Source organism: Hemiscyllium ocellatum, chromosome 15, assembly GCF_020745735.1.
Source record: "Hemiscyllium ocellatum isolate sHemOce1 chromosome 15, sHemOce1.pat.X.cur, whole genome shotgun sequence".
NCBI lineage: Eukaryota > Metazoa > Chordata > Chondrichthyes > Orectolobiformes > Hemiscylliidae > Hemiscyllium > Hemiscyllium ocellatum.
The window spans coordinates 64,875,763-64,891,795 of record NC_083415.1 but is presented as its reverse complement, the minus strand read 5'-3'; the positions used below and the strand labels follow the sequence as shown (position 1 = coordinate 64,891,795).

General features: G+C 42.7%; 1 protein-coding gene across 1 annotated transcript in view; it reads right to left on the bottom strand.

Annotated features, from left to right (window-relative positions):
• Positions 1 to 13,427, bottom strand: part of LOC132822854 (regulating synaptic membrane exocytosis protein 4-like) — a 115,653-nt gene extending 102,226 nt beyond the window's left edge. Inside the window, exons 1-2 of the mRNA XM_060836228.1 lie at positions 13,241 to 13,427; positions 12,114 to 12,326 (exon numbers count right to left, since the gene is read on the bottom strand). Of these exons, the coding sequence (XP_060692211.1) occupies positions 12,114 to 12,326; positions 13,241 to 13,427 (400 nt within the window). The remainder of the gene's footprint in view (positions 1 to 12,113; positions 12,327 to 13,240) is intronic.
• Between the last annotated feature and the right edge of the window lie 2,606 nt (positions 13,428 to 16,033).

The following is a 16,033-nucleotide window of genomic DNA, read 5'->3' as shown; positions in this document are numbered from 1 at the left end:
TGAATTGTTAAAGAAAGCATCTCATAATTTCACTCAGTCTATTGACTTCAATATGAGGGCTATTATTACTGGATTAGTGTTCTATGACTGATACCACAGCCTTCCATTATCACAGTGGGACGACTGCTAGCTGGTAGTTTAATTGACAGATTCTTTTAAGTCAGACTGAATTCTAACTTAATTTTATAAAGAATTAAAGGCATTTAAATGTAATGCATGTGTTTTTTTTTAATCACTGAAAGTGTTTTATTATTAAACAGTGAACAAGTTAAGAGTGAATGAAGAATTTCATTTGATCCATGCATGAGGCCAAAGGATAGTGGGTGAAGGACATGGCTTGGCACGGGTTGGTTCTAAGATTTTAGAAAACATTAAAGGACCAGTTGATGCAAGGAAGGGCATGGGCTGATACAGAGATGTAAAGAATGTTAGTTAGTATGGATGAAGCATGGGGAGTGTATGAGGTGATGGGAGGAGTAGGGGCTGGAGGACTGTTTTATGTTTGATTGATTTTTTAAAAATAAAAAACGCTTAGACGCAGTTCCAGTGCACCCAGGTAGGGCTGTTCCCAGATCACGACCTCACCCAGCAGTCTCTGCATTCACACAGGGTTCATTAGCCTCAATACCAGAGAACACAACCACCCCCACTGGTTCCTGGGTCAGGTTTGTGGAATCCATGCTGCTGACACAAGAACTAAAGTTCAGGCCTCTCTGTAATTGATTACCACTAACCCTCTGTTAGATAAATGAAAAAACCAATCAAAAAGGCAATGAGTAAAGTGTGTAAGTTAATATGAGGCCTATAACCAAGAGATATGTTAAAGTTAAAGCCAAGATAAGAGAGAAAGACAGGATTTCAATCATGCATTGTGGCACATTAATGTTAATCGGAAATGGATTTAGACAGTAGGTCTTATTCAAAGTTCTTGGTATATAAACAGAGAGAACTTACACACTCTCTACAGTTGCTTTGACTTCCATTAAAATTATGAATGAAAATATTGAGAGAATTACATTGTTCTTGAATGACAGCAAGTAAAAGCACTCTCAAAGATTCCTTTAGGCTTAATGTTTCAAAGGTTACACTCATGATTTTACTACAGTTTGCCATCCAAACAATTACTACCTCCTTATATTTCAGGTAGAATCTCAATTAGGATTGTGTGTCTATCTGATATATTGTGTGGGTTGATGTAAAAATCTGAGCAGACTTCCATATCTAGGGAAGTGCAGTTAGTGTGTGTTTTTCTGTCAGTTTAACTGACTCAGAATCATCAGACGATACAGCACAAAAGGAGACCATTCAGCCCAATAATCTCGGTGGCAGCTCTCTGGAAGTGCTGTTTGATTCAGTTTGTTCCTACACCATTAAAAACTGAAAGAATTCCAGATACTGGAAAACAGAAATTGCTGGAAAAGCTCAGCAGGTCTGGCAGCATCTGTGATGAGAAATCAGTTAACTTTTCAGGTCCAGTGTTCTGAGGAAGGCTCACTCAACCCTAAACATCAACTGATTTCTCTCCACAGTTGCTGCCAGACCTGCCAAGTTTTTTCACCAATTTTAGTTTTGTTCTTACCCCATGTATCTTCCGAACTTATCCAATTCCCTTTGGAAATTTATTACTGAATCTATTTTAAGAAACATATCCCAGACCCTAATAGTGTAGAAAGCAATTATTTAGGTATACCTCCATTGAGGTATTGCTCTGTCCCCTGGTTAAGACCAAAAGAGGCTAAGAAATTGGTGTAAAGGAGGCCATTGTGCCTCTGAGTGAGCCCTGTCACTCAGTAAGATCACGACTAATCTTCTAATCCAACACCATTTCCCTGTGCTATGCTCATATCCATTCAGATCTTTATGTCAATCCCTAGCCCATCCATTGTCTCCATCACCCACTCTACACTTTAACTTTGCTAACGTTTACTGTCTCTGTAAAGGAAGAAGTAAAGTGCTCATTTAGGTTTAGCTATTAAAAGAAAACAGCTTAAAATTATACAGGATAAGGTCAAATACTCATAAGCCTGGTGCAGTACAATGACTTTACTTCTGTGATAGCTTCTGTCAGATCAGTGTACAAAGCACATTCTGGGACTGACTCACCCCACAGATCGACAAAGCAAAAGAGAGAGATGTAAGCGTTGTCAGAAACTACAAGAAGCCATCAATCCCAAAAGGTTCATCCTTTTGTTATTTAGTCCCTGCCCTGATTTACATTGCTTCAGGCTCTATAAACCCCCTCACTGAGTTTCTAAACTTAGATATTCATCCTTAACTGCTTTAACTTCACAGAGGTCATCATGAAGGAGATTAGTATTTCTGAGTACTATCCAACAACATCATCCCACTCCCCACATAGTCACACTCACTGATATAGATTGCATCCATCACTATAACACACTCTGATATACTCCATACCCCTCATTACCCCTTTGATGGATCTCACACATCTCACTGCAACAATTTCTGGCATACCCCACATGGGAACACTCAGATACCACACACATATCACTCATTAATAAATGCCAGAGAACACAGCGGTCAGACAGCATCCATGGAAAGCAAGGTAACATTTCGAGTCTAGATGACTCTTCATCAGAGCTGATGTGAAGTGTGTAGGGGAGAGTATTTGTGCCATATTTTCCAACCACTTCTACTGAACTATCAATATCTTTTCTTCACTGGACCCTACACCCGCTACCCATACTCCATCCTCCAAAACTATAGCACTCTGACACACCCCACACTCGTCACTGTCATACTCAAAAACATAAAAATATAACAACTTAAAAAATAGAGCAGGAGTAGGCCATTCAGCCCCTCAAGCCTGTCCCACCATTCTATAAGATCGTTAGCTGATCTGCCCCAGACCTCAACTCTTCTTTCATGCCTACTCCTCATAGTCCTCAACTCCTAGTTATTTCAAAAATCTACCTCCCTCCTCTTTCAAGTTCTTACAGGGATCCAGTCTCCACGGTCTCGGGGGTAGATAATTCCAGACATGCACCGTGCCCTAAGAGAACAACTCTCTTTGCATCTCAGGTTTAAACAGGTGTCCTGGTGTTCGGTAACTTTGACCCGCATTTCAAGGTTCCTCAACTAGCAGAAACATCTTTTCAACATCTACATTGTCAAGCCCCCTCAGAATCTTGTATGTTCCACTAAGATCACCCCTATTCTAAGCTCTATTGAAGAAAAGCCTAAGCTGTTCTTAATAAGTCAGCCCCTTCTTCCTTGGAATCAGCTGTGAGGGGGTGACCTTATAGAAGTTTATAAAATCATGAGGGGCATGGACAGGATAAATAAACAAGGTCGTTTCCCTGGGGTGGGGGGGAGTCCAGAACTAGAGGGCATGGGTTTAGGGTGAGAGGGGAAAAATCCAAAAGGACCTAAGGGGCAACCTTTTCACACAGAGGGTGGTGCGTGTATGGAATGAGTTGCCAGAGGAAGTGGTGGAGGCTGGTACAATTACAGCATTTAAAAGGCATCTGGATGGGTATATGAATAGGATGGATATGGTCGAGTGCTGGCAAACGGGACTAGATTAGATTAGGTTATCTGGTTGGCATACACGTTGGACTGAAGGGTCTGTTCCCATGCTGTGCATCTCTATGACTCTAGTGAAGCTCTTGAATTGCCTCCAATGCCGGTATATCATGTCTTAAATTGCAACATCATCAACATGATTGCCTTATGTTTAAATTCTAACACGCTTGCAATGAAAGCCAAAGTTCCATTTACTGTCTTAATTACTTGCTTCACCTGCATGCTAACCTTTGGTGCTTCATGCAAGAGCACTCAGGTCCCTCTGCACTGGCACGTTTGGGAGTCTCTCCATTTAAATAACAATCTGCCTTGATCCTTTCCACCAAAGTGCATGACTTCACGTTTTCCTACATTAAACTTCATCTGCCAAGTTCTTGCCCACTCATTGTATCCCCTTACAAATTCTTTATGTCCTCAGCACAACATGCCATTTCCCCTATTTTTTAATCATCAGATTTGGATACACTTCACAGTGCTCCCCTCTCCAAGTCATTAGCACAGATGGTAAATAATTGAGGTCCTAGCGCTCCTCACTGTGACAGTCTACTCGTTAGATCTTTCCAACATGGAAAAGATCCAGTAGCTCAGATTCTGTCTCCATTCTGTGTTAACCATTATCCCAAATATTGAGAGTTCCCATCTGTGCTAAAGACTTGTGGTACTATATCAAACATTTTCTGGAAATTCATTACATCCACCAGTTCCCCTTTACCAACTGTGTCTGTTATATTCTCAAAGAACTCCAGAAATGTCAAACGTGATTAACCTTTCACAAAACTGTGTTGACTCGGTTTGGTTGCATGAAGCCTTTCTAAATGCCCTGCTATTTCTTCCTTAATAATAGACTCTAGCATTTTCCCAACGTCAGATGTTAGGTTAACTGACCTGCTTTCTCTCTCCTCCCCTTCTTGAAAACTAGTGTCACATCTGTGATTTTCCATGCTGCCGGAACTGTCTCAGAAATCCAGCAATTTCTTTGACCAATGTCACCACTATCTCTGCAGCCCCTTCCTTTGAAATCCTAGGATACAGGTCATCATGTCCTGGTCACTTGTCTGCCTTCAGTCCCATTAGTTTGCCATAGACTGTATCCTTTATGATTGAGACTGTCACAGGATCGTTTCTCCCATTAGTACCTTGCTTATTTATTACCTTCAGGATGTTCATACTATTCCACATTGAAACCAGTGCAAAATATTGATATAAATTATCTGCCATTTCCCTGTTCCCTGTTATCAATTCCCCAATTACAATATCCTAGGATACCACATTCTATATACCAACATGTTTTCTTTTTAAATACTTGCACAAGCTATTGTTGTTTGTTTCTAAATTTATTACTGATTTACTTCTGTACATCTAGAGATTTTTTAGTCATCTGCTGATGATGCCCAAGATAATCCCAAACCTTTGGCTTTACCATTTTCTTTTGAAGTTTTGAATACCTTGGTTTGTGATTGTATACTCTCCATGACCACCTTCATTAACCACGGGTAAATCATCTCACATCTCTTGAGGAATCACTCTGATGTACCCTACATCCCTCAGGGGGTCAATCTGATATACCTACCCCACAACCTTCACCGTAGCACTGATACATCCCATACCCCTCACGGTAACACTCTGATTCCAGCCGCCCAATTCTAGCCTCAGACAACTGTCTGTGTGGATTTGTACATTCTCCCAGTGTCTGCGTGGGATTCCTCTGGGTGTTCTGGCTTCCTCCCACAGTCCGAAGATGTGTAGGTTAGGGTGGATTGGCCTATGTTGCCCATAGTGTCCAGGGATGTGTAAGTTAGGTGAATTAGCTTTGGGAAATGCAGGTTTACAGGGAAAGGGTAAAGGGTGTGGGTGGGACGTTCTTGAAGAACCCGCATGGACTTGTTGTTCCTAATGGCCTGTTTCCACACTGAAGAGATTCTATAACACCCCTTACACTGATACATAACACACCCCTTTTACTAACACTCTCACTAATTCTCTGATATACCCAATATCTCATACTGAAAGTCAGATATACCCTACCCTCCAAACTGTAACATGCTTATATATCCCACACCTCTCATTGTAAAACACATGCCTTTCACTTTAACCCCGTGATACACCACACACTGCAACACCCAGATACTTTAATATTTACTCATTTACAGGATGAAGGTGTCACTGGTTAGGCCAGCATTTTTTGCCCAGCCCTAATTACCCGGAGGGCAATTAAGAGTTAACCACATTGCTGAGGGTATGGGGTCACATGTAGGCCAGACCAGGTAAGGGTGGCAGTTTCCTTCCCTAAAGGATATTAGTGACCCAGCAATGGATTCATGGTCATCATTGAACTCTTAATTCCAGACTTTTTTTAACTGAATTCAAATTTCATCATCTGCCATGGCAGGATTCATACCCAGGCCCCCAGCACATTACCTGGGTCTCTGAGACCAGTGATAACACCACTAGGCCATTGCCTCCAGGATTTTGACCTAGCAACATGGCGATATTGTTCCAAGACACGATGCTGTGTCATTTGGACAGAAACTTGCTTGAGATATATCTGTTATCCCCTGTCTTTCTGGATGGTGTGTTTTTTTATTTATTCTATCATGGGATGTGGGCAAAGCTGGCATGTTCTGGCCCAACTCTAACTGCCTTTGAACTGAGTGGCCTGGTAGGGCCATTTCAGAGGGCAGTTAAGATTCACATCGCTGTGGGTCTGGAGTCACATGTAGGCCAGACAAAGGAGGGATGGTAGATTTCCTTCCTATAAGAGAACCAATAATAGTGAACCAGATGGATTTTTAACTATTTAATCACTATCCCTGAAAACTAGCTTTTAGTTCAAGGTTTTTTGACTTGAACTCCACCATTGGCACAATGGGATTGGAACAGACTCTCATAGGGCATTAGCCTGGGAGTCTGGATTACTAATTCAGTCATAATGAACCAATATTACCATCTATCCCTACAAAGAAATAATCGTTGAAGGTAGAAATGTGGTACCAATGAAGGAGACTGCTTTGTCGTGGATGGTATTGAGCATCTCGAGTGTTGTTTGAGCTGCCCCCATTCAGGCAAGTGAGCCGTATTCCATCATACTCCTGACTCGTGCCTTGTAGCTGGTGGACAATCAGTGGCGAACATGGAGGAAAGGTCATTGATGAAGGAGCTGAAGATGGTTGAGCCAGGACACTCCCCTGGGGAAATTCTGCAGAGATGTCCTGGAGCTGAAATAGCTGACCCCCCCAACACCACGGTCCATGTGTAAAGTGTGACAAAGTTTGGCTCATGATTCCCACTGGTGTCAGTTTTGCTAAATGTCAACGAGTGACACCAGTAACTGAACAAATTCATGGTCTGAATTAATTTTGAGGCAGAATAGATGGTTCACAGTGCTGTCCTCATTTTAGTACTGGCTTTTACTTAAGTAGGTCCCTCATTAATTTTCCACTTCAGCACAATACATACATCCGTGACTTACACCTCAGAGGGTTTGAGTTATAGGGAGAGGCAGGGACTTTTTTCACTGGAGTATAGGAGGTTGAGAGGTGACTTTACAGATGTCTATAAAATCATGAGGCAAATAGATAAGGTGTCTTTTCTCCATGTGTGGGATTTCATGAATAGGGGGCACATTTTTAAACTGAAAGGAGAAATATTTTTTTTAAATGACACAAGAGGAATTTATTCTAAACAGGAGTGGTTTGCGTCTGGAATGAACATCCAGAACATTGGGTGGCACGGTGACACAGTGGCAAGCACTGTTCAATTCCCGCATCAGGCAACTGTCTGTGTGGAGTTTGCACATTCTCCCCGTGTCTGCGTGAGTTTCCTCTGGGTGCAGGTTAGGTGAATTGGCCATGCTAAATTGCCCATAGTGTTATGTGAAGGGGTAATTGTATGGGTATGGGTGGGTTGCTCTTTGGAGGGGCCCAAAGGGCCTGTTTCCACACTGTAAGTAATCTAGATCCAGAGAAAGTGGTGGATAAGTACATGCATAAGAAATATTTGGACAGATATGACCAAACGCAGGCAGGTGGGACTAGTTTAGTTTTGGAACATGGTCAGCATGAACTGGTGAGACCAAAGGGTCTGTTTCTGTGCTGTATGACTCTACATGCAGAGATAATATACCATGTTTTTATGTTGTAACAGGAATTCTATTCTTTGTTTAACATGTCTGCATTCATGCTTGCCTACTGTTTAGTTTCCTTATGGAAGTGACCACACCATGTTTAACTAATCAATCATAGTGAGCAGCTAACAGTCCACATCATTAAACACCAAACAAGGAGACAAATAACACCAACAGTGGGGATTGGGAATACTGTGACCTGATCAGCTTCCTCGAGGGAGTTTCAGCTCTTCAACATTAAAAATAGATCATCATAGTGTTACCAGACCATGGAGCTGCACTCTCACCAGACAGAGACAACCAGTGATGGTTTAAACTGAGGGTCACCGTGCCTCAGGCAAAGGGAAGAGATTGAGATGGAGAGTCCTTCATGGTCACCTCAACTGGTGTGGGAATTGAACCCACACTGTTGTTCTCACTCTGCATCACAAACCAGCCATCCTGCCAACTGAGCAGGCCAACCACAACGTTAGATGTGACCATGTTATAAATGATGAGACCATGTTTCTGATTCAGAAACATAAGTATAAATGGCAGCCCTTGAAGTGCTGCTATTCCCCTGAGTTCCTCATTCCCCACCCATTCAGGGCAAGACTTTTTTTTCTGGACAAGTAGCTAGCAGCAAAAACCTGGCACAGTCCACCCAGTAAACTACCGTGATTCCGGAGATGTTTCAAGTCCTTCTTTTATTGGGATGTTTGCAGTACCTTCCCATAAACCATCGCTTCCTCTATAACATTGGGGTTGGAAACTGGTGGTCATAGATTTGTAATAACAATCAAAAGAATGAGGGGGAAGTGAGGAGACATTCCTTTGTGCACAGAGTGTTTACATGACTTGGAGGTTGATTCCACATGAAGAGTCCATGTACTTACTCAGGACTCCTTTGCTGGGAAGACCTGAGGTATGATAATAAACAGACCGCACAATCAAGTCAACACAAGTTTGATGGACCAAATGGCCTCCTTTTGTCTGATTCTGTGATTCCATAAGTGCTCATTGCAGTAATGAAGGACATGACTCACCCATGGAGAGTTTTATTGAATTATGGACAGATCTATAATCTAATACAGATCCCCTTGAAGTAAGGTGGGGTGAGTGCTGTCAAATAATATTTTTTTAAATGGAGCAGGTTTTTTTAAGAAACAGATTTTTTGAGATATATCATTGATTCAATGATGAGTCCTTCCACAGACTCCTGTTGCATTGGGAAATGGGTACTTACCTGCTTAGCAGAAATAAGTAACTTCCACCTACATTGCCAATACTTATCGAGTGCCACTTTTCAGCCGAGGCATCAAACTGAGAGTGCTATCTGTTCTCTCAGGTTACTGTCAAACATCCTGCAGCTGCAAGAGCAAGTGAAGACCAAGAGGGTTCTGTCTTGAGGTCCTAGCAACTGTTTCTCTCTCAACCAAAATTGATTGAGATGGATTTTATATTCATTATGGCACATTTCTGTTTGCAGGAACTTTCTGCGCACACATCGGCTACAAATCCACTTCAGAAATATTTCTCTGGTTGTAAAGTACTCAGAGACGATCATGCAAATGAAATTCTTTCATCTTGTATGAAGCCAGTTTCACAGATCTCCGGATGTGCAATGGAGATCGTTCTGTCCTAGGTGTCTATGCCAGCTCCTTGCTAGAGCATCCATCCCAGTGCTCCCATCTTTTCAATGGCCCTGAATCTTCCCTTGCTTTATTCGTATGTTCCGTTATAATCTCAGCATCAAGGACTCCCTGTGGCTAGACATCCCATCCTCCAAAAACCCTGCTCAAGATGCCTCCCCTTTCCTGTCTTTACGTACTGTCAATTAATGATCATCTGCCACCAACCCTCCATCTCGAGGAAATAATTATTGCCTACTCCCTCTCAAAGCTGCTCACATTATAAAATAAATCCTAATTCCAGTAAGGAGAGAGGTTTTAGGTTACTGTTTCTTTTGTAAACGCTGCTGTCCTGATATTGCCCTATAAAACTTGTGGAAATTTGTTAAAATTTCCAGTAACAGCAGAAATTTCCCACTAGGGCATGGTGTGCAACAAATGAAAGGTTCAGTAGGAAGTTCCCATGTGTCACATTTTGCTGCCACCCTCCCAGTGACCAGCACCTAGTGCCCCGATAGAATGAGGTTCTGGAAAGAGGCCATTCCACAAAACTTAGGTGTTATATGTTCACCAACAAGTTACATTTATATGGCACTTCAGTATAAAGCTACAAGATACTTCATAATAATGAGCACCGAACAAAATGCTTAACACTGAGTCACATGAGAGGAGATTAGGACAGGTGACTTAAAGCTTGGTCCAAGAGGCACTTTATACATATGAAGAAAAATTGGATCAACTGAGCTTGACCTCGCTGGAATTGAGAAGAATGAGGAAGGATCTAACAGAAACATATAAAATCCTGTTGGGACTGGACAGGCTAGATGCGTGAAGAATGTTCTTGATGTTGGGGAAGTCCATAACTAGGGGTCACAGTCTAGGAATAAGGGGTAAGCCAGTCAGGACTGAGATGAGGAAGAATTTCTTCACTCAGAGAGTTGTGAACCTGTGGAATTCTCTCCCACAGGAAGCTGTTCATTAGATACATTCAAGAGGGAAGTGGAATGGCCCTTGCAGCTGAAGGGATCCAAGAAAATGAGGAGAAAGCAGGAATGGGATACTGAGATTGCATGATCAGCCACTGAATGTTGGTACACACTGGAAAGGCCGAATGGCCTCTCCTATTTTCTATGTTTCACTAAGGAGCTTTTGAAAAGAGGAGAATTGGATGGTACAGAGAGGACATTAAAATCCAGAAGGCTCAGAGACCAGGAGTAAAACCACAGCAGGATTTGTAAATTAGGAGGTGAATGTTAAAGACTAGGCATTGATGGGCTGGTATCCACTGGGTCAGCCATGATGCAGTGAGCATGTGAGTACATTGAGTGGTCTCTAGTTCACACGAGTAAAGATCTGGATGATGAGAATTAACTGTAAAGCAATTGTTCAATGAGATGATGTAATCTCTGACTAACCATAGTCACATCCAATGAGTTACTTTGTGTAGAATCAACCAATGAAAACAAGAGGACAGTGAGAAGGTCGATGTTGTCCTCTTCAACCCATTCAGGGTGGTTATGACACACACCATTGAAGCAATGGGACTTGAATCCGGCCCTCCTAGTCCAAACGTGGGGACACTACCACAGCGCCATAAAGACTGTTCAGTGAAAAGGTGGAGTGACCCCAAACAACAACAGACACTTGCCGGGAGGTGACAAGACAAAGTGAACAGGGTTGTCTGCAGGGGGAAGCTGAAATGCTTTCTCTAAGTGATTATTAATCTATAAATCATAGAATAAGGCAACTCTCACCGAAAACAATGGATGCTGATCGTCTGACCTATTGACAGAAACATTTAAGGAAACTCAGCAAGTGTAACAGCATCTGTGCCCAGAAACCAGACCTGGCTGCTCCCTCCTGACTGCTCCTGTTCCGCTGAGAGACAGGGGTTGGGTCATTCCGCTGGTCTGGGAGAACCAGGTGGTGCGGGAGCACTAGGGTGAGCGACAGTAGCACTACAAAGAGAGATGCCCCAATGCACACGGCTCAGTCTTATAGTGCTGACAAATACAACGGCAAAGTTCACTTCAAACCTGACACCGAATTAACCTTCACCGATCCCACCAGTGATTTTAAATTTCGAAAGTCCAACCCCAAATCTACAACCACCCCAAACTTCGCATCTGACCGTGCCCAGCACTCGGACAGTCTCAGCTGGCCAGATCTGCAGGGCCTTAGTTACCTCCTTCACACCCCTTTCTCTCGGACTGCTGTCACCTTCTGTCTCTCTCACATCCTTGCTCCTGTTTCACTGAGAATCGCTGCCTGACCATTTCTACTGCTTCCCTTTCTGGCGGTTCTTTGTCTCTTCCTCACCTTCTTCATCTTCCAATAAAAATCTAGATCGCCTGCTCCACATTTTTTTTCCGCCTATTGTGTGGGATTTGCAGGACAGGTAAGAGAGAGAGAGAGAAAGCTACTCGGGCAAAAACATATTATCAGGCAATTAAAAATCTTCAGAATAAATCAATCAACGCACTTTCTCAGATGAACTCAGAGGATTGTGGATTTACCAATATATTTAGTTGCAAGTTTCATCCCTCCCTATCATTTCCAGTGACTCTACCACTCTTTCTCATTATTTTCATGGTCTCTCTCTCATTCTGCCTTCAACATTCAAGAATAGACTTACTCTGTCTTTCTGTTTATTGTTTGCACAGATCCCGTCTCTCTCTCTCTGTCTCTCTTTCTCCCCTTTCTCATTCTGTCCATCCTGCACCCCCCACCCCCCCTGGGACCACCAGCAGCAGCAACAGCTCTCCCCTCTCCTTGGGCAAGTTCAGTCCGAGCCCTGAGCCAGCCCTCCCTGAGCCAAGGGAGCCCTCACTTACCGGTGTCTTCCTCATCGAAGGAGTTCATACACGGGAAGTAGATGGCTAGGGCTTCGAAGGAAGCGGACAGGCTGATCCTGCTCTGTGATCTCTCGATGGGGAAGGCGCTTGGGGCCAGCTCGGAGCTCGGCGCTGTCTTGGCCGCTCTCGGAGGCACATTTTTCACTCGCAGTATTGCACGCGGCGTCTTGGCAGCTTTGGAGGGTCCCGGCGCTATCAGGAAACCTCAGCCCTTCACTCCCAGTTGGCGTTCACAAAGAGCTGACTCTCTCTCTCTCTCTCTCTCTGTCTCCTTTCTCCTCTCGGTGTTCCCCTTCTGTCTCTCCTTTGCTACACAATACCTTTCTCAGTGTGTGTTCACTGTCTCCCACACTCAGTACTCCTCACACTCAATAATGACATCTCTTGAGCTGGTTGGAATCTCTCTCACACAGACACGGACACAGTCCTGGTCCAGCAGCTACCGCTCACACTCTAATTCACTGAGAGCTCAAGGATTGTTTGAGGGTGGGAGTGGGAGTGAGGTACAAAGCGAGAGGTGGGATTGAACTCACATCTGACGTCTTAATCCACCAATCTGTGCCTGGGCTAGGAACTGGGGCGTGGAACGACTCGCCTGGAGGACAGACTGTGGAGAATAAATTAAATCTCAAAAAAAGACAGCGGTTCTGCATTTTACTGCCATTTTATGCCTTTCCCCTGGATTATCTGTCTCTGTGTGTCTGTGCCTGTGAGTATTTGTACCTGTGTCTGTCTGGGTCTCTGTCAGTGTGCTTGAAGAGTCTGTCTGTGTCTTTGAGCTGTCTGCCTGAATTTATGTGTGCCTGAGGGTCAGTATGTGTGCCTTTGTGCCTGAAAGTCTGTCTAATTTCTGTACCCTTGCATCTGTGTGTGTCTGTGTTGAATTTCCCCACCCTGTGTGTGCCTGAGGATCTGTGTCTGTGTGTTGGTTTACTTATATTTGTGGTTTGCTGTTTGTTTTTATGTGTGTGTATGTCTGTGTGTGCTTTAGTGTAATGGTACATATGAGTGTGTAAGAATGTGTCTGTTTTTGTGCATCTGTGTACATGTACATGTAAATATACAAGTCTGTATTTATGTGTCTGTATATTTATATCCCTTCGTACTTTTATATGTCCAGAAGGTGTAATGGCTGCAGCAGGAAAGGCCAGCTTTCAGTCTTGAAGAAGTTGAATGATTTTCAGCCACATTATCGCTCATCAGTAATGGCCAAGATAATGTCCACATCCAGCGGTCACTGCAGCTGCTCTGAATGTCCAGGTTTGATGGTCTCCATGGGAACCTTCTCAACATTCGGTTTAACTTCCTGCCAGGAAACTGTCGCCAAGAGATGGAAGATAATTCACTTCTGATGGGACTCACAATCAGTGGAGGACTTGCCTTTAGACTCCTGCAGAACCCAATCCAGGATTTCTTGTTGCCTTTACTTCAATCGAACAAGTAGGAGACTGGGATGGACTTACAGCTGAGCATTTGGCAAACACATAAGAATGAACAAGATATTTTATATACAATTATCTTGAAAAGGTTGTTGAAGTGATATAGAACAAAGTTGCCCTATAAATTCAAGTAAAAAATGAGGTCTGCAGATGCTGGAGATCACAGTTGAAAATGTGTTGCTGGTTAAAGCACAGCAGGTCAGGCAGCATCCAAGGAATAGGAAATTCGACGTTCCTGATGAAGGGCTTATGCCTGAAACGTCGAATTTCCTATTCCTTGGATGCTGCCTGACCTGCTGTGCTTTAACCAGCAACACATTTTTCAACTATAAATTCAAGTACTCATTTTCTTTCATAGCCACATAAACAATAAGGACCAAGAGCAGCCTGCCCTTCAATATGATCAGGGCTGATTATCCAACTCCATCCCTGTTGTTGCTTTCACCCTATACCCTTAATCCCTTTAATCTTAACAACTATATTTAACTCCTCTTTGAAAACATTCAATATTTTGCCCTCAATCACTTTCAGTTTCAGAATGTCCACAGAAATGTGTTAATTTGGAATGGCAGATAATAGAGAATCACACAACACTGAAAGGGGCCATTCTGCCCACTGTGCTGTGCCAATTCTTTGTAATACCTATCCAACTAGTCATCCTCACTCTTTCCCCACAGCTCTGCAGTTTCTCTTTTTTTTCCCTTGGTCATTTATAAGAGATCAATGTGTTTAACTCCTGGTTTTACTTTAATGAAAATGGTTTATGGAATGCTGACCATTATCTCAAGGGAATTGGAATGTACCAAAGAGAAACAGATGTTTCAGGAGTCCAGCTCCAGCTAAAGTCAATGTGTTCAGTTCTGGGTGCCTCAAGAAGATGAAACTAATCTCAAAGGAGTTTTGCCACAGATTCAGCAAATTGATAAAGGGTTAAATTATGAGAAGTTACATAAATAATACTTGCACTCCTTTGAGTTTAGAATGTTAAGGATGATCATATCAAGGTGTTTAAAATGATTAAAAGATTTGATGGAAGCTGCTACAGAGAAATTATTTCCTCTGACAGTAAAACAAAAAGGCACATTCTTAAAATAAAAGTTCAGAGCAAAATCAGCAAGTACTTCACAAAGAATAATGGGAATGTAGAATACTCGTTCTCAAAATTCAAGGGCAACTTGAATTTTCACAGCTAAGATTGACAGATTTTAAGGATGGATATTTCAGAAGGGAAATCAGGATCGAAATACAAACAGGATCATACAGCACAGAAACAGACCCTTCAGTTCAACACACCCATAAAGGACAGATATCCCAATCTGACCTAGTCCTATTTCCCAGTTTTTGGCTCACATCACTCTCACCCTTCCTATTCATATACCTATCCAGATGCCTTTTAAATGTTGTAATTTTACCAGCCTCCACCACTTCCTCTGGCAGCTCATTCCATACACGTATTACCTTCTGTGTGAAAAAGTTGCCCTCAGGTCCCTTTTTAAACTTTTTTCCTCTTATTTTAAATCTTATTTCCTGTACATTTGAACTCTCCTACCCAAGAGAAAAGTCCTTAGCTATTTACCCTATCTGTGTTCCTCATGACTTTATAAACCTCCATAAGATCACCCCTCAGCCTCCAACCATAAAAAATAGAATGGACTCAAAAGGGCTAAATGTTCTACTGGTGCCCATTCTAGGAGTCAGAAGTAGGTAGGATAATGAAGGAGGTGTTTGGTACTCTTTCCTTTATTGGTCTGTGCACTGAGTATAGAACTTGGGAGGTCATATTGCGGCTGTACAGGACATTGGTAAGGCCACTTTTGGAATATTATGGGTAATTCTGGTCTCCCCCCCCCCTATGGAAAGGATGTTGTGAAACATGAAAGGGTTCAGAAAATATTTACAAGGATGTTGCCAGGGTTGGAGGGTTTGAGCTACAGGGAGAGGCTGAACAGGCTGGGGCTGTTTTCCCTGGAGCATCGGAGGCTGAGGGATAACCTTATAGATGTTTCTAAAATCACAAGGGGCATGGATAGGGGAAGTGGACTCCTTCTAAGTTGAAAGAGTCCAGAACTAGAGGGCATAGGTTTAGGGTGAGAGAAGAACAACATAAAAGGGACAAAAAGGGGCAACATTTTCACACAGAGGGTGGTACGTGTATGGAATGAGCTGTCAGAGGAAGTGGTAGAGGCTGGTACAATTGCAACATTTAAAAGGCATCTGGATGGGTATATGAACAGGAAGGGTTTGGATGGATATGGGTCAACTGCTGGCAAACAGGACTAGATTAGGTTAGGATATCTGGTAGGCATGGATGAGTTGAACCAAAGGTTGTTTCTGTGCTGTACATCTCTACAACTCTGTGACATCTATGACCCTGCTACTAATTATCCAAGTATATCCATGAAATTAACTTATGCCTTTGTTACAGTTTGCTGTTGTAACTCAGAATGTACTGCCTGAAAG